Below are 27,464 nucleotides of genomic sequence, written 5' to 3'. Positions count from 1 at the left end.
TCTACGTAAAAATGGACAACGAAAAGTGCCGTTTACTAATACAATTGTATGGCGCTAATGAATTTTTGTGGAACAGCAAATCCTCTCAATACCACAATAAATCGCTGAGGTATGATGTGTGGGTAGAAATCAGTAAGAAAATGGATATACCTATTCCTGACTTGAAAAAGAAAATGACTACACTTTTGGCGTCCTACAGAAGAGATGTTCGTGATGGATCGCCTGCCGCGCGCGGCAACTACTTTCAACTTAAAATATATCTACATATTGGCTCGCGCAGCAAATGAACGTCAACTCTGGTCGAACATTGGCTCGCGCGGCTGCCGCGCTTAATTTATACGCACCTTTACGCCAACGTATTTCCTCTACGTACTAACTAGTTGATCCCGCTAACAATTCACTGCGTTACCGCATCTAGTCCACTCCGATAGGTTAGAAAGTTACATTTGCAACACTACAATACGTGCAGAGAGAGTTGAGGCTAAGGGACAGGGTTCAAATGGGACCGAGTCGAGTGGTCCGTTCAATCCTTGCGTCGTCGCCTGAGTCGCCGGCCCCACATGGGGTTGTATCATACGATGGTGCCCTGCAGCAGCTGCGGGTCCGGCGACGCCGCGCGCAGGCTCGCCGCCGACGACGTGGAGGGCAGCGCCGCCGCCATCTCCTGGTAGCCGCTGAACGGCCCGCCCAGGTGGTCCATGGGCCCCTCGTCGGGCGGCGTCACTTCCAAGCCGATGCTCCCGTTCAGCGCCATCTTGATCGCCTCGGCGTTCTGCTGCTGCTGTTGCTGTTGGTGTTGCAGCAACGAGTTGAAGTGCGTGATGCCGATCTCTTCCAGGCTGCTCTTTCGCCGGCGAGATATCGCGCCCAAGCCGATACCCTGCCGCAGAGAGTTCGATCGACGCAGCAAGGACTCGTCGACCACTCGCAGCGAGTTGGAGCGGCCTCGGAAGTCCGTTAATATGGTGGGACTGTCAGGCAGCGACAGCGAATTCGCCTTGGTGTTGGACAGAGGCGGCGCCCGGGGTGACAAGCTCGACAGGCCCGCCATCGCTGAGCCTCTGCGACCGTCACCCGCTGCCGCTTGAATCAATGCGCTCGAACAGAAGCTTATGTTCGACTTTCGGCGACTGTTGTGGCGTTCGAATGTCTTTTGCGCCGAGAATGGGGATGGTCGAACGAGATATCTGTAAAGTAAAAAGGAATGAATGAAAAATCGTCTACAGGCTTATGATTTTTAAAAATATGTTAAAGTAAAGCAACATACATGATATCTCCTTCCTGCAAGTTCAAATCGCAGCTGGGGTTGATGATAACGTAAGACAGGCTGTTGCGCTTCTCACTGACATCGTCATAGTCGATCCCGCTCAAATTGAGCGACTCCATGCGAGATCGCACCAAGTTCGCTATCTCAGCCCTCTCAATCTGTTGCGCGTGGTTGTCCCTCGCCTCATCAGCGAGACTCGCCGAATACTGTGAAAATTTCTTAAATTTAAATTTTACTGTCGATTTCTCTGAGTTGGTCGACGACAACAATGTGTATGTTTCATAATTCGTGTCCACGGATGCATACATATTGTTGTGCTTAACGTTAAACATGCAGTTCCTATGAAAACGTGGAGTTTACCCACGGACTCAACGAATACGGCCCTTAGACTGGCATACAAAGTAGATCTGGTGAAGGCCCGTATTGATTGTGTGTTGCATCGAGTCTACTCTATGATCTAAGTGCCAATGATGCACATTGCGACACTCAATGCCTATCGCTAATCTAGTTACTCTACAGCCTGCGATGTGATCTCGACGCTTCAAAGAACCGGGTGAGATGTAATAATGTAATATCGAATTGCTATGTAATTATAAATTAAATGATCGAGTACCTGCAACGATCCCGTTAGTTTAGTACCTTTTGATGCCTCTTAAGAAATATAATCAGGAATATAATCTGCAATAACAACGACCAAGGGACGATAGGTTTAAGAGTATATCTGAAGATTTATTATATACATATATTATCATCTATTATATTTGTGTAGTTACAAATTATATAATCAAGGCATTTTCCCTTAGCCGTCTCAGTAAGTTTCTGTAAGGCCGACTGCATATTGTCGACTATCACGTGACTGATTGGTTAATGATGTTTTTATAGTTGGAAATGAAACAATCTATGCATAGTTACTTTAACTATATTTTGCTTTAAAAGTTATCGTTATGACGTGATGCTTAGGTATTTGACCATCATTATATTGTGACAATATTTTGAAAGTGAAAGTGGCGCATCTCTTTCTATTATACTAATACTGGGTTCCTGGTTCTTGTTTTACGTACCATTACTTAATAAAAAATTTAGACAAATAGTATGACAGGAACCTCTGATCTCACATAAACGGACCAATCGTTCACGCGACATTCGCCACTGTGCAGCCCAGCGCTGAGCTTACCGCCGGCGTGCGGTCGCCGTAGCAGCCGCTCAGGCAGCCCGTCGGAGACCGCGAGTCGGTCCGGCCCTCCGCCCTTCCGCCCTGCCGGCTCTCCTCCGAACCCGCCTGCAAGTAGCCTTTCACACGTCTGCTATATACGCAATCCTATGCTACTCTAACGTGCTCAAGTGACAATCATTTCCGTTTATCCGAAAAGCTCGAGTAGAAAGATCTAATTCTTAGAAACTAGTATTCCTTCATGCAGTTTTGTGTAGTGTCACTGAGCTATATTATTTGCGTGTATAAGAATATGCCTAGTGATTGAGCATGTTTTGTTCCTAATCATCATAGATTTACCTGTATAATAGAGATCAGTGTCACAAATTGTAAAGTGCGTATCATGAAAGAAGAGCTTTATAAGACTGTCTGAAAGTCCGTTTGAAAATTTATAAGTTTAAGAAAAGTCGTGTTAAAAATTTGGTGAACCACAGTTAGTGTTTTTGGTAAGTAGTTTAATGAGCTGTTAAATTAAAAAAATTACAAGAACTTTTACCTTAATTAATATTATCTACTGTAGATACTACATTCTTCTATAATCACTAAAATTTTCCTAATCAGCCATATTAAAATTTATTGTTACTTTTAAACTGAACAAAGCTTGCGTTCATCTCCTACGTGTTAGGCTACAAATATGCGCTTTTGTTGTTATTTTTACATTTTTTTCATCTGGTCAAGCACAAGCATTGTTCTTTATAAAAGGATACTAATGTGTACGATAATTTGTGTACCATTACCAATTTATTTATTAAACTATATTCGTGTTTTCTTGGTGTTTATTTGAGTTTGATTTTTCTTTATTCATTATATGACTAATACCAGAAAGTCACTTAATATAATGAACAGGTCGCACTTAACATCTATTAAAAGTGTTTCGTAATAGTTATTAAGTACATTTTCTTGCCTTTCTTTTACTTAACACAAATCTTATTATTTCATAGGAAATGATTATCAGACCACATGTTCTAATAGTATCGCAACGTTATGAAGGTAACATTAATGTTCCCAGTAAATGAAAAGTCTAGACGATACCGTCTGCATATCTAGGCCTAGGCTAGTCATGCAAGAACCACTACAACAACATGGCGGGATTGCGATCATCGACCTCGACCCGAACATCTCTCGACTTGTACTCAGTATCCCGATCAGTTAATTTACCGTCAACGCAAAGCAATATTCTCTCTTTGGCTAGTAGCAGTTTGCGATGAAACATATAAAATAAAGCACGTGTTTCAAATAAATTGAGGTACCGTGTAAGAAGATAAAACATGTAAATGCTGAACTAATTACAAAGACGCCACAAGTGTAGGCTCGGATATGTAGAATAAATGATAGTGCCTCAGTTACGAGGAAAATGTAAAAAAAAAACAGATCCAAAAACCCGAAATACAGTCCAGGGACAAGGAAGGGGTGGTAACGATCAAATTGAAAGGGTTTTTTGGAACTAAAGTGCAGTCTGTATTTCAGAATTTACGTATATAGTTATAGCTGAAATTAAAGTACCGAGTCTAATATATATTTGTAAGCCAAAATTGAACTGCAAGTTACTTGACAGTAGCGAGTGAATCAGTGTTTTCCAATTCCTTACAATCGCAACACTCGTCACATAGTTGATAAAAAGCAAATTATCTGAATCACCACATCAAAAGGAAAAATCGTATAAACATAAATAACATCTTGTCAACATAGATTTAAAAACAGAGGCACTGACCGGCAAGAGGGTCGCGATTAAATCGAAAAACACTGATCTAAATCTGGTTTATACAAACTCGATTTGCTTTTTCTACGGACTTTTTTTATTAAGCTATTGATAGAAAAGAAAAACTAAATGGCCCGAAAGCAAATCGAGATATCCTAAAAAAAAAGCAACGTTAAGGAATAGAAGAAATAAAACAAGTACTCAATCTTGTGCAAGGAGCAAAGGACTGTATTTAAGGAGTTGAGAAGTAGAGACCGACTCACCGATCCTTGCGATGTTCGCATTCCCGTGAGGCGTGACCATAACCAACTTGAGGAGCCGCGTGGAGACATACTCACGTGAGAAGGGTCGGCCAGGCTCGTGTCCTGGGTTCGATAGATACCGATCGGGATTTCGCAAGATGTCGAACATAACTTTTGGTAAAGCCGACCGTATGTACGGATCCACATGTCTTCCTTTGTTATTTTCATCTGTTGTGACGTCAAAAAGTTTGAGTGAGGTGGCGGAGACATAATATCGATATATTTATACAAAACAACAGAAATAAGATATTTCACAGTAAAATGTCATTCGCTTGAAATTTAAAATGTTCGCTATGCGTTAAGGATGATAGAGATGGCGGTGAACACGCAACAGCATATGGAACGGAAGTGGACACTTACGGATGTAAGGAACCCGGATCCAGGCGCCTGGTCGACCCCCAGCAGCAGGCGGACGAACGTGATGACGTAGTCCTTGACGAAGGCCTGGTACAGCAGAGTGTCCAGCATGGACGCCGAGAACACGGAGCCCGCAGCGAACGGCAGACGGAACATGTATGATATGTGCGAGCCGCGTTCCTTTTCACGCTGAAAATAGTCAGACGATTTAATTAACAACAGCTGTAGCTCAGCATTGTGTTGAATAAACTTAAAAAATATCTCAAGTTTAGTATGTTCGTGTTAAAGCTACACATCACATAAGAAAATTGTTTCAAAGAAGTGACAGAATAACCTTTATAAATTCGGCTCTAAAATTATTTAACAGAGCAATGTTTACATAGATTTTTTGCTTTTATCTGAAAGTAATCAATGATAGCAAAAACAACTGCTACCTTTTCCATCTTTGAAAGATGCAGAGCATATTTGTCATGTGCACGGAACTGCATGAAGCGCATGTTCGATGATTGCGATAGCTCCGTGATGGACCTTATTGATGGAAAGAATCTGCAATAGATAAAAAAATAGGTAATTACTATATTCATCCTCTTAGCGGCTAGTAATTCGCTTTGACAAACTGCGCTAGCAAATCGCACTGCCTTCGCAAATAAGCGAATATAATCTAGGTTGGCTTAGTCTAATAATGAAGGTAAAAGATTTTTACTTGAACATTGTTTGAACCGCCACAATGGTGTTGCAGTCGGACAAACTGTCCTCTTCCGCTGAATTTGACAATTCCTTATTGACCACTACAACATTCTCTGCGAGAGTTATCCCGGCTCTAAGAAGATCATCCAACCTGTGGATAACATGAGAATCAGTACTGCTAGTTACTAATTTATGTACTGTAAAATATTGAACCAAAGAGAATAACTTACGAATCAATAGTTCCCATCATCCAATATACCAACGGGAAGTATGATATCGCATCCAAAAATGCTATATCAGGTCTGCGTTCCAGTAGCAGTATAATTGGATTCAGCGACGTCTTTGATCTAAAGTGTGCTCGCAAGGGAATTATAAAGTTGTAAATTCCGTTAGACGCGTAGTCTGCTGCCAAGATGATGGTCTTATTCTGCCACTGGTACTCCTTCGCGTTTCTATACGAGCAGTGCTCACACACTTGCGCTAGTTGCAGACAGCACAGCGGCTTCTTTTCCTTAAGCAAGTAGCAAAGCGTCGGACTCACTCCGATGAAAGGCGAGACTGGCGGGAAACCTTTCACGATCCTAAACATTAAAACAACTTTATCGAAAGCCTAATTTCCGAATTAACCACTATGATCCGAAACGAAGGCACAAGCGAAGCTAAGATAATAAGAAAAAAAAAATACAATAAAATTTTAATATCCACAAGTGTGAATATTGTTTTGAAGTAACTGGTTTTGTATTTATTAAAAACGAATAAAACTAATTCACAGTGCAGATCTATTTTACATTGGAATCAGAATCATGCTCGGCATAACATAAATCTAGTGTTATCTACGTCAGCTATAACATCGATTCACCCTCCAACAAGGAGTGAGCACGGAATACAGGACTCGGAGGACTTGTACGGGTCAATTTACACCAATCGTTAGATATTTGCTTTCATGATAATTATAAGGAAAAGGCCTCGTACAAATCCTGCTTTAGGGAAGGTCTCACCTCGAGAAGTCGTTGCGCCAGGCGGACCGCGCGTCGCAGTCCAGCGAACACATGGAGCTGCTGGTCGCGTCGTCTCTGCCGCCGGAACATGGGATACTCAGGGATACAATGCACATTCGTATAGAACACCTACACACTCACGGGGATTACAGTGCTCTCTATTCTATTCGTGTTGGGATGAGGGGCTTGGATTTCATTAGCAGAACATTTATTAAACGGCTTTTGTGCAACTATATCCACTGGGTTATTAGTCATTTAAGTTACTTTGTACCAACCCTTCTCGATGATATGCTTATTTTGATTAGCACATTCTCTACCATTCTCACCACGCGATGGCATTGTTGGTTATAATGTTTGTGGCTAAGTTATTTCAATTATCTAAATTATTATTTGTTCCACCATCAAATCCGATTAATAATTGTTCAATAAAAGAAAATTTCCTATTTCCAAGCTTTGACTTTTATTTACATTGACTACATTCATGTATATCGTATTTAAATTATTTTGTAATTTTATAAAGGTCACCTAAAGAGTTTTATTTTTTTAACCTAGTTATTAAATGCATGCTCAATAAGACCATCGGTAAATTTATGTATGGGGATGTTTAATGTTATAATTGTCTATGTGAGTCGAGTTATGGTTGTTGTTAGGAGATGTCAATCCAGATGGCGGCGCGGTTTACTTGACAATGTTGTATGAGTCAATGTGAACATGAATCAAGCAAGCAGAACAAATAAAGAGGTTCTCAACGGAATATACGTACGTGTGGCCTGAGGGCATGCAGCCGCATTCTGTTCAGCTATCTACACGACTGAACGAACAGGCTATAACAATGAGAAATTGAAATAACAGCAGTGATTATCTAACAATTAATTAAAAATATATTTAAAAAATATATAAGCATAGTCTCAAAGAATATGTCTTCAGATAATCGGTGATGCAGATATTTAAGACTATGCTTTTAAAAATTTTAAAAATGCTGATAAAACTTCAAAACATCGGCGTGTTGAAAATAATTAAATTCATAAATTAAAACGGATAAAAGCGCATGCAAGTGATAATATTGACGGCGGTGTCAATGGCGAGAGGGCAGACACAAGAAGCGTGCAACTCTTACGCGATCTTCTCCGAAGGGGACCTCCAGGGCACGTTGTCTTCCAGTTCATCCTCGCTGACGTCCACCTCGGGCTCCTCCTCTTGGTTGTCTGACGCGATGTTCAGGCTGCTGGTCACCATGTCCGGTACGGGGAGTATCGATGGTCGTCTGCTTCCTGTTTGACACCAATTTTGTAAAAATTGTGTGAGGAATGTAATTCTTTATAATTATTTTTCTTGTGTTTATTGGTAATTCATATGCCAGTACATGCTTGACTAGGTTCTTATTTGTAATAAACTATGTTCAATACCTCGCCGTGAATGTAGAGTATCAGGACTAAGGAAGTTAGGATTGTCTGGCCGTGGCAAGAGCAGATGACTGTCCGTAGCGCTGTCGGTAGCCGGGGAGTCTTTGAGACACAGACGAGACTCCGAACCCTCCACTTTATCTGTCCCAATGGTACAGTGAATTAATAATAAACCCACGGTAAAGCTATCTTAACTAGAATGAGTGCCGACACTGATAAACCTTAACGCAATAATTACGGTTTGCAATAACTTCAACTTGTCCGTAATTATCTGCGCTTTGCTAAGTTTCTCATAATATTACAAACTACGTTATTAATGTTAACTTAAAATACGCTAAAATCGTTAATAATTATTAAAGTGAATATTTAAATTATGAAAAAGCCTCTAACAAGGCAACGATTCATATGTGGTCAATGAAGACACGGATGTTAGCAAAAATGCGAACAAAGGATGTGACGAACCATTCCGAGACTGCACTGGCAAATAAACGTTCAAGTAATTTAACATGCCTATAATAATTAATGCATTCCATAAATCATTCTCAAAAAGGAGCCGATGGGTGAGGTTAGACGACCACGCAATACTTTTTTAGTAATTGTGATTCACTTCCACGCACAAAAGTGCCTTACAACTTTTAATTAATTTTTAATAATGCTGGTTAGAGCTGCGCTCTACGCATACCTTCAGAAGCCGTTATAAAAATGTGTAACAAACGGGCATGCATCAAAACTTGTCGGTCAATGTTCGGATTTCACAATTTCAAAATGAGAATGGAACATGGGCTAGTGTACAGCTCGGGACTTACGACCGCCGCCTCTTACATTCTGAAGTCTGCTCGGTTTACTGCTAACAGTATTAACTTATATTAAAATTAATTCAAAACATTCATAGCTGACTGTCACCACCGAAAGTCATTTAAAGGTAAGTACAAAGTTCTAAATCAGAAATGTGATTGAAATCAGATATTAATATAACGCTTACAGGACCGCTGCAAATAGGATACGAAGCTAACTTTGCAAAGTATCTCTTAGGTTTATAGACTACAGGCCCATGTTGAAAAAATTATGGGTCATTTGACCCACCACCTGACCTATTTAGAATGATATAAGAGCATAAAATAATAAGATTCAGCACTATGACGACACTCGTAAGCTGTCCACCTGAGTGCAGATGAGAATTCGAAAGTTCAGGTAGAGATTTTCTCCCCTTGTCTCCATGATTTTTGTACGGCGTTGCGGAATAATGGCTTAAAAGCAGTATAGAAATAGTATGACACAGATGCCGTACAAAAATGGTGGTCCACAAAGTCGGAATTTATTTTTATTTTTCGACAGTTGCCGGGGTAAATTTGGTCATTTGATTTTGTACGGCATCTGTGTCATACTATTTCTATACTACTTTTAATCAATTATTCCGCAACGCCGTACAAAAATCATGGAGACAAGGGGAGAAAATCTCTACCTGAACCTTCGAATTCTCATCTGCACTCAGGTGGACAGCTTACAAGTAACGTCATAGTGCTGAATCTTATTATTTTATGCTCTTATATCGTTCTAGATAGGTCACCTGGTGGGTCAAATGACCCATAATTTTTTCAACACGGGCCTGTAGTCTATTACTACTTTATTATGGACTGAAATGAGTTTTTTTAGTTGCAAACAAAATTGCAGCAATATGTACGATTATAATATATTGCTTTGAGTGAACTTGATATCCAAAGCGAGCCCGCGAGCATCTCGGTTCCGTGGTAACAGTTCGTAACATCTACTATGAGTGAGCTGCTCATTGTCGCGTGCCAATTGTTCTTTAAATGCTGGTGCTACAATAAATTTTGTTGACATCGAGCAACTTAAGCAAAATTAATAAAAAGTAGGTCGAATGCTAGCCGTCTTTATGAAATACTGGCAAAGGTATCGGCCTACTTTTGTAATCACTGTGGCACTCACAGCTAGTCATAGTAAAATTAGCGGATGAAACAGTATGGCGTGATGGCGATGCATTTGAACTTGCGGGAGCTTGTAGAACCACTTTTGGGAGGTCGAATGGATCCATTTTACTACCGTCTGCTCTTTTCCGCCCGCCTCCCTCTTCCGCGTCCCTCTCGTTAGAGACCAGGCTACAAGCTGTCTGATCTTTTGCTATCGGTTTCTCCGCCTGTTTGTCGGAAACAAAAGCGGAATTCTCCTCTTTTGTGATGCTCATATAATAACATGTATCACTCGCTTTCATTATGTGTCTCGGACCGGGATTTAATAATATCGTTTCCTCATAAAATTCTGGCAGTTCGGCAGGGCGAACTCCGACCAAGGCGACACCGTACCTGTTAAAATTAAAATTCATAATATTATATATATCGATGTAATATGGACACTTTCAAAATAAATATATTGAAATTAAATTGATGACACACTTGCGGTGTGAGTGGAAGCTGGCGTAGGTGAAGCTCTTGCCCTCGTACTCGCCGAAGAAGCGGCTGTCGCCGAGCAGGATGTGGTAGATCTCGTTGCCGGAGCACTTGCCGTACAGCCGGTGCCACTCCTCGGGGGACTGTTGCCCTTCTCTGTAATTTTAATATGCGTATTATAAGTTTTTTAGTTGAATTAATAAATCAATACCAAGCATGTTTTCAAGTGCAAGTCCATATAATTCCTAATCAAACTGTCTAGTTCTATTTTTATAAACACAGGATCGATTTGTGGTTATCATCCCATAACAAAGACACAAAGCTACATACTGTCCTCGGCTGGTGTGCAGCAGCAAGGTGACCAGTGTGGACGCTCCAGGGCAGGTGCAGTTGTTCGCCAGCAGCGCATACTTGAACTCGTCCTCGCAGACCACGAACTCTGCGAACTTTACGTGCAACTTGTTCTCTGGTCTGAAGATCTGCACGTACTGCGGCACGTCTGGAGCGAAGTCTTTAACGGCCCATGACCTGGAATTTTATGTCATAATGTAAGGAAATGGTTATAGTATTGTTAGAGTTAGAGGATGGAGTAGTATCTTAGAATTTACTTTAACTTATTTACTAATTTCTTTTTTTTAACAACAAAATAAAGATAAGAAAGTGTGTCAATATTTCAATATACTTTTGCGAATTGTGAAAAGTAATTTATTATGCTAACCTGAGGATAGTATGCTCATCTGCAGCAGTTTTATCAGCATAGTTCCTCGCAGCGAGGATGAAACAGGCCTCTGCCTCGTTCATCCGCGCGCGGATCAAGTCTGTGTCCTTGAGGCATGACCCTTGGATGTAGATCACGCGCTGCGCCCATATAGGAACCTAACAACAAGTTGGAAACTGGGTTTAGATATATTGTGTGATAAATATTATTTTCTTATTTTTTACTAGCTTATATTTTTGAAAGTTCAAGTTCATGGTTTGATTTTATAAATATACTTTTAATATCTTATGGCTCAATTCTTTGAAAACATAGAGAAAAAATAAGAATCTTTTAACAATCACATTTTAATGTTATTTATTTGTAGATCTAAGTTATTTGTAGACATAATACGACTTATTATTTACCTGCAGTATCATCCTCATCGTAGTATCAAGTTCCATGGGAGACAAGAGCACCACGTAGTAGTCCTGCAGCAGAGGGTGTGCATAGAACTCGTTGAGGAAGTCCATGATGGTGTCCGCGTGGAGCGTGGTGGAGCAGACCACCACGTGCTTCTCCGACTGCGCCCGGTGGGAGGAGTACGAGCCGCCCAGCTTCTGACGTTCCATCCATGTGAACGCTAGTTGCTCGAACTGGAATATTATTCAAAATGGTCTAAATTTCGAAAGTTGCCTATTGCATCTTTACATTTATGTACGTGTGAGCCTTATTTAAATGTACTAAAAATATAGATTTAATAATTAACAAGATTTTTGAGCGAGGATTTGGCTTTTAGGTACGTCAGTATTGTACCTGAGTCGGCAAAACAACAAGCGCGACTCCAATCATGATGACCATGAACAGCTGCGAGGGCCAGATGTCCGGCACGAAGTCCCCGTAGCCCACCGTGGAGAAGGTCACCACCACGAAGTAGGTCGCCTGGAACAGGTTCAGGTGCCGGTGCCCCGCGCGCTGGAAGTGCTGGATGCCGCAGACGCTGGGAATTTGGACAATTAATCATATCATCATATAAATAGCTCTTTACCTGTGTAATCTAACCTTTTGGGTATTTTTCCAAAATTATTATATTATGCTACTGCAAATCTATATTAAGTAGTCATTTTTAGTGATGGTATGCTGTATGGTATGGTATATTATAAAAGATTGAAAAACATTTTAAAGATTGATGGGTCAATAAAAAGAATCTTAAACATACGTTTGTCTCTAGAGTAACGATCTGGTTATCCCATTAAAATAGAGTACCACAATAGAATTTTTAAAGCTAACCACAATTCCAAAGCTAGCTTAAGAATAAAACCAAATAAAAATTTTGTGATTGACCCAATTATTGCTGCCACTGCTCAAACTGACCCAATTTCTACTTTATCGATCTTTAAACTTTTATTTCTCAATACCAGAAAACTTCCGATTTTAGAGTTATGAAAATATTTCTGTTCACTTGATTGAATAATTAATTTTTTTCTTGATTAAAAGTTTTGAAATGTTTTAGAAGGAATTAGAAAAAAATGTTATACCTTGTAAAAACGAGACACAGTAGCGTCACGCATAATATCATAAGTTGTTGTGAAAGAGCTGACTGGGATTTTTGCATGGCTCGATGCAAATCGTTCTGAAATAACGTTCAATCATTTATGTTATCTATATTTTCTATTTCAAATGTTCTGTCCCAAAGTATCTAGATAATTTTACTTACAAACATGTTTTCAAGGGATCTCTTAGCGAGCCAGCAGTTGAGAAACACTGGTATGAACAGGTTCCGTAGCGGTGGGAAAGGAACCTACAAATAGTTTAAATTATAAACTTGTGGTGTAATATTAGAATCTAATGTCAAATGAAATTTCTTTTTAAATTCATTTCGAAGTTGCAATTATATTGAAAAAGGCTTTGTCTTGAAACTTACCGTCAACGCGAAGGGCACGGTGTTCACCATCTCTAGGATAAAGTGAAATGACAGAATCTGCTGCCATATATTGCCCTGGAAAGGGAAAACAGAATATATTTATTTATTTTGTTATTTATGCATCAATTAAATTCGTTTATTTAATTTACCTCTGTTGAACCAACATTATAAATGTTCATAGCTTGTAATGTTGGCTAGTACCAAATTGAAAACCTTTGATGAAATATTTTTCAAGATCAAAGAACAAAGTAGGTAATTACAAAAAGTTGAACAAAGGCTTCATTTAAATGACTCTCCAATTATAAGCCAACTCCGTTAGCAAAATGGCTCTCGACTTACTTTATATCCCAAATATGCCAGCAGGATGGCTTCAGCCAGCGAGATCATGGCCAGGATGACCTGCACGAGCCAGAGGTAGAGCGGCCGGTGCACCCAGATGATGCCGTCCCAGTTGATGATGGGGTGCTCCTGGAACTCCTCCTCCGTGAGGTTCGCGGAGAACTCGAACTCCGTCTTGTTGCCTGGTTTGCAGCCGTAACTGTGGGAATAGAAATAATAATGACTTCTTAGCTGATGTTTATCTTAGTTTTAGGTAATGCGTATGTAGTAACTAGTGAGGACCAATAAATCTGGGTTTATACATATATCTGATATTTATGATTAAATTGAAATACAAATACGAATATCCGTTGTAATGATGAAATTGATGTACGAATATGCGTAATTTGCTTTCGATACTATTTCATTGATAGTTATCGTTTCACAGATATTAGTATATTTTGTGTTAAGTATTTGATGAATTATGGTCTTTTCTGCCTCTAAAGATCAATATAAGAAACTCACCATGTTGCATTAATTGGGTCTCCATCAGCACAGACGCGGAATATATACAGGAGACACGCCAAAATCTTGAAAAATAGGTTTACTATCCTAATGCGTAAACCTGAAAATAATATTATTTCAAATTAAGATTTTTAGGGAGCTGTATATCCTTACATTAGGGGCATTTCACGCGAAGCGGACATAGATTTTTGGGTCAGGTTACCGATTTCGGTTATATTTTAGTATGTTACACCTGTATATATCCTCGGTATGTATACGAAATATTTTTGCATTTAGAAGCTTAGTTTTCAAAATACAGGTCTTTGAAGATGTCAGCAAGCGCGAGGCATGCATGACTTTGAATGTAATTATCAGTTCAAGAAAAGGATTTTTTTAATAAATTGATGACTGAATAATAACCCCCATTAAAAAACCTTTTTATTATCATATTTTTGATTTCGAATTTATTTTTAAATTCCTAAGAAAAATTAAAAAATATTTTTCTTTGTAATTTTTTACGAACTTAGCATATTTTTAAAAATTTTTAAGATCATTAAATAAATGGCTTATATTATGCTTAAACTACATGCCAAGTTCTAGAGTGGTCATCGCAGAAGTTTCGAAGCTACATGTATTATAATTGCGAAACGCGGCAATATCCCCATACTAGCCCTAGTTGGTTAGCGCGACGTTCTGCAGTGGGGATGCAGATATTATATGGGGATATTGCCGCGCTTCGCCATTATAATACATGTAGCTTCGAAACTTCTGCGATGACCACTCTAGAACTTGGCATGTAGTTTAAGCATAATATAAGCCATTTATTTAATGATCTTAAAAATTTTTAAAAATATGCTAAGTTCGTAAAAAATTACAAAGAAAAATATTTTTTAATTTTTCTTAGGAATTTAAAAATATGATAATAAAAAGGTTTTTTAATGGGGGTTATTATTCAGTCATCAATTTATTAAAAAAATCCTTTTCTTGAACTGATAATTACATTCAAAGTCATGCATGCCTCGCGCTTGCTGACATCTTCAAAGACCTGTATTTTGAAAACTAAGCTTCTAAATGCAAAAATATTTCGTATACATACCGAGGATATATACAGGTGTAACATACTAAAATATAACCGAAATCGGTAACCTGACCCAAAAATCTATGTCCGCTTCGCGTGAAATGCCCCATTAATATTATTGTTCATTGTTTTGTTATTTGTATGTTAATTATACATGAATAGAAAGTAACCATAATTAAAGTTTACATGCGCATGATACAAAAGTATTATTTTGTCAAGTGGGTTCCTTTTGATTGATCGTGGAAGGGCTTAAATATACAATCCGTTTAAATATAACATCGCGTAGTGTCGGTTGTTTATTTGACGGGAAATATCAATAAAGGAGTTAATAGCAGTACGTACAAACTTCGTGGGATCAATATATTATTTGGTCAGTCAAAAATATTAAGTCCATTTCAAGTTTACGAACTCTATATTATATAAATACATTGTATGATGTAAGTAGGTATATGTCGCAAATTGTATTTTTTCGCCGTTTGTACAAATGCCTGTGACATATATACCAGTTGAAACTTTAAAGGCAAATATATGCTGTCACATTACATTTTCATACATAATCTCAAGCATGAATGCTTCACTTGTTTGAACAGCGACCCTTTCAGGACACAAAGCTGGTCTCACCGCCGGCCGCCGGCCGCCATCTCCCGCCCTTTCGAGGATACGAATAGCCTGTTATGTTTATTGTTTACTTATTGTTTTGTATTTGTACTTGGAATTATAATGAAATATATTGAAATACAAATATTTTTTGGGAATTTTGGAGCATTGTCTCATGATTCAGAATTCAAGTAACCTTACGTACTTAGTAGAAATCTACTGCGATTCTACACGTCTGACTGAGGTAGTCACTTGTAAATAAAGACTCATAACTTGATATTCATACAATGTCTGAGAACTATGAATCGTTGAATATGCGAATTAATGCCAATGAAAAGCGACTGTCATTGAAAAATTATATATTATATAGGTATATATAATATTAATTATACGTCATATTAGTAGAAGTTGCATTACAAGTTGTATTTGATAATAGAGGCGCAGAATATAGAGAAATAAACTAATCATATCACATGTCAATTCCAAGCTATAATTGATTTAAAAGCATAACTTTAGCAGAAGTCGAGTGCTCACATAAAAGTTCCTACAAACCGTTTGATGCTAGCGTAATAAAATACAAAGTTAATTACGTTTCAAATCAGCTGTAAGGCCTTAATATCTTTAATTCCGTGTGAAGGCAGTGAAGGTAGATACGATACGATTGAACAATTTAATTAAAAGCCAAATGGACAAACAACGATCCGTTGTTTGACCTCGGGTTAGACTAGCCTAGTGTATCTGTATTATGATTATACGTTTTAGCGTGACTTGAAATTATTTTGTTCAGTACTAAAGTAGTTACTTGAATTTATATAGTTGATAGATTTTCGTGTTTAGGGTGTAAGTGTCCAAAATTGTTCACTTTTGTTTTAAAGTAACAACATGATATTATCATAATAAGGGTAAGGTTTTCCAAATTCCAGTAAGTATATTTGTTGAAGAATGGTGGTTTTCGTAACGAATAATAAAAAAAAAAAACATTTCAAAACTACCGTATTTATGTTGTATTTGAAATGTAAATCGAACTCACGCATTTTCTTCCACCTTGTAGATATTGAAGTTATCTACCATCAATCATGATTGATAAACGCAATAAAATACCAATACAAAATATAAAAAGTTTCAAGGAAGAAGCGTTGTTTAAATAATAATGAAACTAAACTTATTTATAATATGTTTTGTGATATTTTCGTAATAATATTTTACTCGACTCGCTCTTAAATATATTGCTTAAGTTATAGTGATAGCAGTAAATCTATCTATACTTATAATAAATCTGTAGAGAGGCCAATTCTGTACATGAAATATATTTAAAAAAAAACTATGAAGGGGTGATAAGGGATCGCTACTGATGCCAAAAATGCAGTCAGTAAAATTTTTGTCTGTCTGTCTGTCTGTCTGTCTGTATATTCGTTATAGAAACAAAAACTACACGACGGATTTTAACGAAATTTGGCACAATTATTCTTCATACTCCTGGGCAGGTTATAGTAAAAGAATCATGTAAATCGGTGTAGAAACACCAAAGTTATACATGAAATACGCTATAAGTCATCGCGCGTGAATTACATGCCATAAGGATTATTTTTGTGTATCAGTTGCCGCGTTCGACGCGCTTCGCGGCGGGAGCTATAAAAAGGCGGCGGGTCTGCACCCGTTTCGCGTTGTCACGGCATCACGTGTGAACGGCTGAACCGATTTCGATAATTCTTTTCTATTATATTCCTTGAAGTACGAGGATATTGAGATTCTTATGTAGAGAAAACGTAAATATGTACCACGGGCGAAGCCGGGGCGGACCGCTAGTATAGTAATAAATTTTGGATTAGGGTAATATATTAGTGGATGGTCTGATTCACATTTAATAATAATAAAAAAAAATAGTTTTCCTTTATTTAGGTAGATTAATCCTATAACCGAAACACGATTATTATATCTTATATCATGTGTTCAGAAATAATATTATCCACGATTCTTAACATTAAAAAAGCAAATTTACTTTAATAATCTGCAAACTACCATTGCAAATCACTAAAGTGCGATCACAATCCCAACTTTATCCGCAAGATTAAACGAAAAGCATTGTCTTCGATCTATTTCCATCACTTTACTTTGTACAATTCATTTTGTTCGAATTCATTTTCGATTTAACCATCTGTTTTATTACTTATAATTCTGTTTTTGTGTTTTGGCAGCTTTTTATAACGAAACATAAAAAAGCAACAGACGTGGTCACAGGAGTAGAATATCTACGCGTCAATAAAATGTATAGATAAATGTATTCAACCTTTTATTAATCTCTAAGTTTAATAGATATTTCTAGACCATGTAATGTTATATTCACGACCTCGCTTTCTCACGTTCTGCGAAACGTCACTTAACTTAATTCATGAATAATCGCGTTTCATGTTCATTCCGACCTTTAATTCCTAAACAATTGCATTAAAAACTGTATTTACGTCCCCGTGATACGCGACCACTTCGCAAAATTACTCATTATGTAAATTCGATTAAGATTACACGTGTTTAAAACGTGTCATCGGCCGCCATTTAATTAGCTAGCCGTGTATTTAACGCCGGCAATTACTTAGAAACTGTAATAGGGGCATTTCGTTAATGACACCGGAGTGGAAGCGATGCGTTATCATCAAGTTTGTGGGTCCATTCTTTGTCTCAAGTGTCAATACCTCGTCGAGAGGCGAGATTTACTCTCGAGATATCGCCTGCCAAAGACCTCAATGGTGTTACCTTTATTTTATCGGCTTCGTATAATTAATTTATATTTCCGACCTTGTTACCGCGTGCTTTATTGCGTGCAGTATAATTTAATTATACGGGAAATTTAATTCAAAGATTATCGTACCCGGTGCGGCGCTGGATTCGGTTTATAACATTCACATAATAACTGGTGGGTTGCATTTCCTTGCTGATTTCAGTAATTATTGCATTATGAGAAAAAAATGTTGTGTGGTTTTATGAAACCACGGTAAAAGTGAAACTGTTCGAACGGTTCCGAACACTGCTTTGTGTAGCGCATGTCGCGTGACGGTCGGCTGCCGAGTAGGTATACCTACTCGGCAGCCGCGATACACGCGACATGCGCTACACAGACCAAAAAGTTTGAGACGATTTAATAAAAGTTTCACTTTAATAAACCCTATACATCTTTAAAAAAAATATTGAATTTAATAAGTACCTACTTACGTTAAACATAAGTAAAAAAGGACTTGATTTACCTATTCATTTAATTAATTAAGAAGGCTTTACGGTTAAAACTCTGATTATCACTTTTTAATGTCGTTTAACATAAATCCACTCGAATGAGAAACACGCGAATGAATCTTTGATCTGATCCCATGGAGAGCACTAATTTTAGATAGAAAACTGCCCGACGCAGTGGAAAAGTTTTTGAATCACTAGGTTTCAATATATATGAATAGAACGTATAGAAATGAACATAAAAAGGGGCAAGAATACCTACATCATCTTTTTAAGTTAACAAATTCTCCTAATTGAAGTATTTTATTCTATTGAATACGAAAATTCCGGATTGTAATAATTCATAACCAGACTATATTACCAATGTTGCATACTAAAGCATTGGAAACAATAACAAAGGCTTGAGCTAGTAATTGCTATCCTTCCACAACAACCAGTTATTTCCTACAAACGCTTTGAAAGGAAATTAAAATTTACAACTAGAAATAAAACTCACTCGATCTTTGGTTCTTTATAAAGTATAGTTGCAGTCTTTCTTTGAACGTGTTCTCGTTCACATAGTACTCGACCCGGACCCTGGAACAAACAAAAAACTAAAATTAATTCACTTTTATCTTCTATTATCATAAGAACTGCAACAGAAAATAATATAATAGTACTTAGTACCATTTAAACCGCGCTTTTCCTTACACGAAAATCTGCTGAACTCTAACAAGAGTCAGTATTAGTTCCTAGTAAATATTTTTTTCACGTAGTTATCAGAGGAGCATATCTGGGTGCTGATGCTAGTTGTATCGTTATTGTAACGCATAATAATTGTTCAGTTTCTAATTTATACACAAAGTCTACATTCGCTACGTTTGTTGACTTCAAAACATTTCAGCCACTGTTCAAAAAACCAAGATATTAATTATTAACACTATTTACATTTATTCACTACTAATGATATGATAAGTATTGAATTGCACCAACGTTAGCATTTTCATTTGAGGCGCTATAGTCCGTATCCAAGAAAATATAAACATTTCAGCTAGAGACAGCTGATAAACACAATTAAAACGTTTATTATCCTGACTATACATACGTCACTTATACGAGTATGTACCCTAATACGAACCCACAGTGTAGATGTTCAGCTAAATCGTAGAAGCAAGAATCTTCAAAGTACGTGCGTACTACGGAACGTGATACTCATAGTAATTACTTATTTTGTAAACACATATGCTTGTTACATCTTGTCTTAGAAGTGAGATATTAGACGACCAAAAAGTAAAGTCACTCGTGACACATGTTTCTGGTTTCATGTTCAAACCACAAGATTTATCATGACAAGTTATTGAGGCAGGAATTCACAAGATATAAGGATGGAGTTGTAGCTACGACGCGCGACGTAGACAAGGCGTAGGTCGTATTTCATATTGGATATATAAAAAGGAATAAAACTGAACGAGACTATATTTTTTTTAATATAAATAGTAGTATAGCGCTTTGTCTGTCCAATCGAGTTTTTTTAGATGCAAGTTATTTTATGCTGGTTTTAAATATGTACACTAAAAATGGTCATTAAAAGTAAAACAATTTAAAAGTTGCAATTTTTATCCACTTAAAATTATAACTATTATGAATGGTAATTTAAATGAATCTGAACAGATAGTTTTACTGAGATCTAATCCTCTTTAGCAAGGATTTCATTAGTCTTTGTAAAGCTACGACCCGTAATATGTATATTATTATTTATATGTGTTGCTTCACATCGCTCGTATGCGTCTAACTTATACATCGCTTGAGCGAAATCCACGAAAATTGCTTTCAAATCCGAACTGTTAAAGATTCTAAAACAAGCGACGTTAGTTAAAATTTATTTTCCTCAGCTCGTATGGCTCATGAATATTAAAACAAGGTTTATTTACTCTTTTGCTAAACTCTCGTCATATTTAAAATGGCTTTCGTGTCGCTCTAAATGCTCACAATTAGAGTTGAACCGGAAGAAAATATATGGTGCAATAGAAATGAACTTGATAAATATGAAGTCCATTTCATATGACAGATTTTATATTTTGTTATATTTGTGTACTATTTATTCAATGCTTGCCTTTGCTTCTCTGATTGTTTAACCAAACAATGAAACTCAATCTGCTAAAGTTTGGTTAAGTCGATATAATATATATATCAAAGAAGTAACAAAGCTTCCGTATTTGTTTTATAGTAATGCACTCTTTCAATTTTCACAAGTGCAACGAACTTCTAATAAATTTAAGTTCATTCGATTTTAGCGATAAGCACTTTAGCGGTTAGTAAAATGTTGGATAAGTTATAATCAAAAGTAAAAAAATACACGCAAAGATAATAAACATAGTAGACAAACTCAGGGCTTAGCAAGCTTGAGAGATCATTAATACTACGCTTGGTCTTTATATTCTGATGGGTTAATGTAAAATTGTATTTTATAATTCGGCTATGGATTTTATAGTGATGGAGCATTCTGTCACGGCAAATAGAAGTCGTTATTCAACGCATTCGCACCTATGACAAACTACTTACTAGTCACATAGAAAAGTAATAACAAGCTACGGTAATTGGAGTGATAACGACTAGCGAACATTACTATTACGGTTCACGTACAACCGGTATGTACGTGCGAAAAGCATAGGTGGTTAATAAAGGGGTGAGGTGTCGCAATTTGCTTCCCGTCATACCAACTGATAGGCTGAGTATAGGGAAAACACTCTAACCCTTCTCAGAACATCATGTGAAAGACTAAAGCGTTTTATTTGCAAGGAACATCAATTATGCACCTCATCTTCTCTCTAATATTATAATCCCCTGTAATATTCTAAATGGGTTTTTTCAACGTGCAAACTTAATAATGTGCAATCAACTTTGTTTATTTTGAACTAATACCGTAGATAGAGCATTAAAACTATTTTACAAGCAAAACGATAATGAAGTAGCTCTATCGAATAGATGCATTCATCCGGAACTAACACGGAGAAAATAATCCACTTTGAACCAAATTGAATGTCGTAGAAACGTGCATTTGTATGGAATGGATCCATTCTTTGCTTTAAGCACTCTATAGATGTTACAGGGAATCTCTGATTTTATATTCCTGAGAGTAGATGTCTCTACATCACAAATGAGCAAACATAGTGGAATGAAGCCGAGTGGGTGTGATAGATGTGTTACACAGATTGATGTTTTCGTTCAATGTATCTATATACTCAATTTGTTATTGATACACTTGTACACCATTATCTACGGAAAAACATGTTATATCATAAACGAAAAAAAAACAACTGTTTAAAACTATCCAACATACAACTTCCTTACAAAAACTACATCGACGAAAAATGCAAGTCAAACTGGAGACTTTATGAATACAAAACATCCCATCAAAGCAATTCTAATTGATATTTCTTATCTATATTTACTTAAAATAAAATACAATTCGAACTCGAAACGCAATTGTCGCCACGTAGATAGTAATAGGTAATAAGTACCGTGCGCTATATTGTTTGGATACTGTATAATACTGGTCCTTCGAGCTAGCAAGCATGTCAAAGTTTCAGGAATATCTGCTAGTTAGCCCGTAACAGACGTACAGAGCTTACGGATTTATATGATTTCATGTTGTGAGAGCGTTATTCTGAGATGTAAAGTAGATTGTCTCAGGAGATGCCTTATAAAGCTCTCAACTCCATAATCTCTTTATGTGCTCATTCAGTCGCCCATTTGTTTCCCTGTTAGAGGAAATTCGCTTATGTTATCTGAACGTTTGCGACGTTGGAACCATTTTTAGCGGTTTGAAGGTTAACACCTGAGAGACTTCTTTTAAATTCTGTACGTAGAGGCATTTATTTCTAGCAACAATTTTGAAAGCTACAGAAAAGCTATTTCAACTATAAGTTAAAAATATTAAAGAACAAAATATTGTCTTATCACAACATAACAATTACTGCGCTGTTTTAAATTTACTTCATATTTTCTACTACTGCAAAAGAGCGGTCTTTAAAATGAAGCTAATGTGCAATTTTATGTCTGATAATATAGCAAATTAAACACATAAATTATATGTTTCATAAAAACCTTGTAGCTTTATATTTCGCTTGATTAAAAATAGAATGCGCTTTTATGCTGATAAAAATATTAAATGATATTGGTTCATACCTACTAAAAAGATGTAAATTTAATATTCAAGCGTATTATTTTAACCTGGAACAACCCTATAATGTGGATTACAGTATCGCAGTATGAAGGTACTACATAAAGAACTACCATAAAACTGTGTCACAGAAACATGATTTGACTCTTCGATTTTGTTCTGTGAATTTATGTTGGACCGTGTCCATTTCCTTTTCATCCCAATCTATTCCTTTATTCCCATCGGCAATAATTTCCTTGTCCCTTACCTACACTTTGCAAGCGAGCAACGCATTTTCAGAGACCTTTCTATAAATGTGTTGGTCGCTTACCATGAGCTAACCGAATAAACACTTCCCGTTTGTATCATAATTTTACAGCTTGACTCCTAAACTGACATTTGACGAGCATAGGCATTATTATATTGTTTTTTAAAACAATCATACTATTGCTCAGCTTACATGTAATCTAGTAAGTTCTTTTCAGACCGAGTAAGCCAGGTCAAGCTGTTACTTGTCACTTGTGATATATTTTTGTCACGAAGTTTCGGTTGGCGACCGCTGCTCTGACGTCACAGCGCACTGGTGCACGTGAAATAAGCTTACATGGTGAATTGAAATTTTATATTAGACTTTATCGACTTAATATTAAAGCACATTTTGCTTTGAGTTTGTTTAAGAAGATAGCGCCGTGCGTTGTTTATGTTCGAAATGGGGGTAGTTGTCGTGAAGTTTTCTAGAAGATTTTACGGAAAGGTGTACTTATATAAAGATAGGAATAGAAAATTCCTTACAAAATATAGATATTTTAGTGAAATTTACTCAAGCTCTAAACAAATAATTAATTATATTATGTTTAGAGCACTTCAGAGTGCAATAAGTAATCATTAAAAACATGAATTACGAAACTATTAGTAATCGGGAATTAAATAAGAAACTGCAGTGTCTTTAAATAAAAGAATAATACACAGACCTTGAACTCCGAGTTATCTTATAATAATTTCATACTTAAAATAGAACAATGACGACTAGGGTAAAATTCATATGTATTGTCGAAGGGCATATTGATAGAGGCAATCAGAGCGAATAAGCTGTACGTTATTTATGTTCACGGTTTCTTGAGGGCTCTTCAGGTCGAGTAGCACGTTTTCCGTGTAATTTATAGCTATACTAACGAAACTGGTTTTACACGCAAATACCAGGTATCATTGCAATGGTTTTTAATAACTTTTGTAAGCGTTTTAGTAGTGTAAGAGCGATTCGATGTTCTACATTAGACGTTTTTAAATTACTCTTAGAAACAAAAAAGAAAAGAGTACGAAAACTTCATGAAAAGCCTTACTAGCCTACCTTTATTTTGTAATATAACTAAGCTTTATATTTCAATGTTTGAAATATTGTAAATCTATCCTTTTTCTAGTTGAAAGACAGTTGAAGAATAGACCATTTTTTCCTACACGAGGGAAAGATTGTTTAACCATACATATATATACGAAAATCCCACAAAAGGTTACAAAATCACGAAAATATTCCAAACAGGTTTTGAACATAACTAAATTTTCCAAATACCCATTCAAGTCGCCGACATTGTGAGAATTCAATATATCGCAAACGAGGCTCCAGAAAAATCGCAAATATTTTGCCGAGAGATTTTCATTGTCACTAGATATAGTATTCTATTAACACTTAAGCGTTGAAAATTAAACGTCCTTTCTTAATTTTAATTGCAATTTGCACTTCTTTTATGTTTATAATTTTCAATTATTTTTCTCATCACTCGCCGTTTTTTAGTTTTATATCATTATTTATGGTTAACGATGAGTAATTTATGTAATAAATAACTCATTAACTTGTCTTCCATGTCTCATACTTATTTGATTAAAAATTTCAATTTTAAATTATTCTTCAAGATTAAATATTTCATCATTTATTTGAACAAAATCCTCTTTAAAACTTAGCGATCTTTTCCATCAAAGTATGTAGTTGTAGGTACCTACCTTTTCAATTCTGCAAAGGATCAAGGAGCATGAAAATAATTACAAATGAAAGATCTTCTCGCAGTTTCGTGTACAAACATTTGGTATATAAACATAATGTATATTTTATCTGTAAACAAGTTATGTAGGTACTCATTAATTTATATTCTTTCTATACAAAGTATTTTCTTAGGGATAACACGAGTAGACTGTAGCGGGTACTGACACTCTGAAAGCGTATCGTAAGAGCTTATTTCATGTTAATCAAAGGAAGACATCAAAGTAATCAGTTCTTCAAATTTACTGAAATGAAAACATAATATTAAGAAATGTATAAATTCAGGATATTTGAAGTTGTTGTATCTAAGTAAGTAGTTGAATTACGATAATGAAAAGATTTGTTTGCTTTGCTTTACTTTTTAAATACTAAGTAGTGATTTCAATTTCTGAAAAATAAATACACTAAAATATTTGAAATAATTATAATAATGATTTAACGGCTCAATATTGGCTTTATTTTAAAGTTAAGTTTATCAACTAAAAAGGGGTTACAACTTAACAATTCGAAAGAATATACAATCCATATACCTAGTATCCTTTAAGTTGATTTTTCTGAAGAAAGTTCTGTTGAAAAATTCGTAACTCTACGAGAATTTCAGTAAAAATGTAAAGTAGTCATACATTTCATATAACAGTCTTTATTGGTATTTTTACAACATTCAGACGATAAATTATATGCGTGTTACCCAAAAACATTTCACATTTATCATAATTACGATTTGAACAGCGGGTCGTTACATTTCTCGCCATTATTTCTAAAATTTCCCGCCATATTCCGCATTAGCGTAAAATTTGAAATGTTCCTTATCTATTTATTAGCACTTATTATGTAAATAATAGCCTAAATGTAGATCTAGAAATGTTCTAAAGTTATTTAAAACTCCAAACCCATCGATGTCGAATAAAGTCGTACATCCGAACAGCTACGCGTGAAAATTTTTTACATTGATTAATTTAATCGTCTGTCTCTTTTACTTTCATATGTATTAACGTAAGGGTGAAAGAAACGAGTATACTTTTAAATATTGATTAAAAGTTTTTAAAGTAGTACTCGGTCCCTCCTGTTTTATTAATGTTTTCATATCCTAAAAGTAGGCATCATAAATTTGAAAAATATAGTCCCTGCGATTACCACTAGGCCTCTCAAATCTTTTCATAAATTTTCATTGTTTGTAATAACAAATATTGCGAGTTAGACTAATCTATTCGAGTCCCACGCTACGTTTCCAATCCACGATTCTCTTTGTATTTCACCATTTTGTATTTTACAAAGCGCAGTTGTTAATATTCTTTGTTTCAGAGCCTCTTTACACGCCGAGTTTGCAGATGGTAACAAAAAGTGGGAATTTTAAATTTGTTGAATTTATAATTTGCTGAATTTGATAATTTATTTAAACCAATATGGAGTTTCTAATTGTAAAAGGTTTATGACTTGAAGATATTGCTATCTACTTATAGTAATCACTCACTCAAAGTAATATTATTAGAAGTCACGCTAACAATAGTTGAATTGATATTATTATGTTGGATTCGGGCAATTTAAAACTAATATATAGTCAAACTCGGAATTTCATGGCATTTTACGTCGTATTATTGATAAAACACGCCTTAATATGTCACCTTTTTAAGCCTTTTGGTAAAGTGCAACTCTCTAAGTGTACTAAAAGGTTAAAAATAGTTTTGCAAAGAGCACCTACGTCTGTCACGTCTTACTTAAAAATATTTTTCTTATTCCACGTAATGTGAAAATACTAAAAAATCACATAATGATGTCGTTTTTGTTTTCAGTGTCCGAGCTAATTGGATGATTTGAATTCTAAAAACGTTTCATCGTTTTACTTTTACCTTCACTTTTTAAGACAAAAAAAAATATACCTACATTTGAAAAGTGCTAGGAGTCTAATGCTCAGTCCTTATTTATACATATATCGTATCTTTCCCAAATAGTCCGTTGTAATAATTCTCGGGCCATATAGGATAGAAATAATAAAGACAGATAAAGATATCGTTAAAGATACATCATACCTTACACTCTGTTTTATATTTTTAATCCTCTTGCGTAAGTAGTTCGCAGATATATCAAGCCGTGCTCGGGGCGCACCGATGTTACTGTCGTCATAAATGTTCCTTCCTATTTCATACGTTTACGAGCCCCTTTATATCGGCCATCTTTGTTTAATGGCATCGAGGATTTCATCCAGCATTATAATATGATTTAGGAATGTCACGTACTAACGACTTTACCAGCTCCAATGTCCTTAAGTTTAAAATATGAAAGAGGTTTTGTAATTCATGTCCTAAGTTCTAAACTAACTTAGCGGTTCCAATTTCAGGAAAATCCTATAGTTTTATGCGCAATCTCGCTTAGCGTTTCAAAAGGTAAATTTAAAATACACTTATTATATTAATTTCTGATCGTATTGGACTTCATGCTCTCAATTTTAGTTAATAACTTTTATACCCTTTCTACACAATCTACACTTTTGGCGCTCTTTTTTTCTCGAGATAAACGTTTGGTTTTGTCACGATAAAAGTGGTTTATCGCAGATAAAACCAAAACTAAAAGTAATTACACAAAATGCTCTGACAAATATCTTGCAAATGTTTTAATATAATTGTTTATGAAA

At 36.1% G+C, this 27,464-nt stretch overlaps 1 protein-coding gene across 1 annotated transcript in view; it reads right to left on the bottom strand.

Moving 5' to 3' along the window:
* Positions 1 to 341: 341 nt before the first annotated feature.
* Positions 342 to 27,464, bottom strand: part of SLO2 (slowpoke 2) — a 113,368-nt gene continuing 86,245 nt past the window's right edge. Inside the window, exons 2-24 of the mRNA XM_089695717.1 lie at positions 19,159 to 19,238; positions 13,790 to 13,889; positions 13,286 to 13,484; positions 12,947 to 13,021; positions 12,740 to 12,823; positions 12,561 to 12,655; positions 11,839 to 12,022; positions 11,451 to 11,678; positions 11,047 to 11,204; positions 10,659 to 10,856; positions 10,335 to 10,484; positions 9,871 to 10,244; positions 7,927 to 8,064; positions 7,638 to 7,791; positions 6,521 to 6,595; positions 5,753 to 6,103; positions 5,539 to 5,673; positions 5,270 to 5,381; positions 4,839 to 5,024; positions 4,440 to 4,646; positions 2,442 to 2,546; positions 1,268 to 1,473; positions 342 to 1,187 (exon numbers count right to left, since the gene is read on the bottom strand). Coding sequence (XP_089551843.1) covers positions 572 to 1,187; positions 1,268 to 1,473; positions 2,442 to 2,546; positions 4,440 to 4,646; positions 4,839 to 5,024; positions 5,270 to 5,381; positions 5,539 to 5,673; positions 5,753 to 6,103; positions 6,521 to 6,595; positions 7,638 to 7,791; positions 7,927 to 8,064; positions 9,871 to 10,244; positions 10,335 to 10,484; positions 10,659 to 10,856; positions 11,047 to 11,204; positions 11,451 to 11,678; positions 11,839 to 12,022; positions 12,561 to 12,655; positions 12,740 to 12,823; positions 12,947 to 13,021; positions 13,286 to 13,484; positions 13,790 to 13,889; positions 19,159 to 19,238 — 4,210 coding nt within the window. The 3' untranslated portion in view covers positions 342 to 571. The remainder of the gene's footprint in view (positions 1,188 to 1,267; positions 1,474 to 2,441; positions 2,547 to 4,439; positions 4,647 to 4,838; positions 5,025 to 5,269; positions 5,382 to 5,538; positions 5,674 to 5,752; positions 6,104 to 6,520; positions 6,596 to 7,637; positions 7,792 to 7,926; positions 8,065 to 9,870; positions 10,245 to 10,334; positions 10,485 to 10,658; positions 10,857 to 11,046; positions 11,205 to 11,450; positions 11,679 to 11,838; positions 12,023 to 12,560; positions 12,656 to 12,739; positions 12,824 to 12,946; positions 13,022 to 13,285; positions 13,485 to 13,789; positions 13,890 to 19,158; positions 19,239 to 27,464) is intronic.

Source organism: Colias philodice, chromosome 1, assembly GCF_061535455.1.
Source record: "Colias philodice isolate Cphi_HAF_F1 chromosome 1, ilColPhil1 Martin Lab GWU primary, whole genome shotgun sequence".
Classification (NCBI taxonomy): Eukaryota; Metazoa; Arthropoda; class Insecta; order Lepidoptera; family Pieridae; genus Colias; species Colias philodice.
The sequence above is the reverse complement of the archived record's forward strand: the minus strand, read 5'-3'. Positions and strand labels throughout refer to the sequence as shown.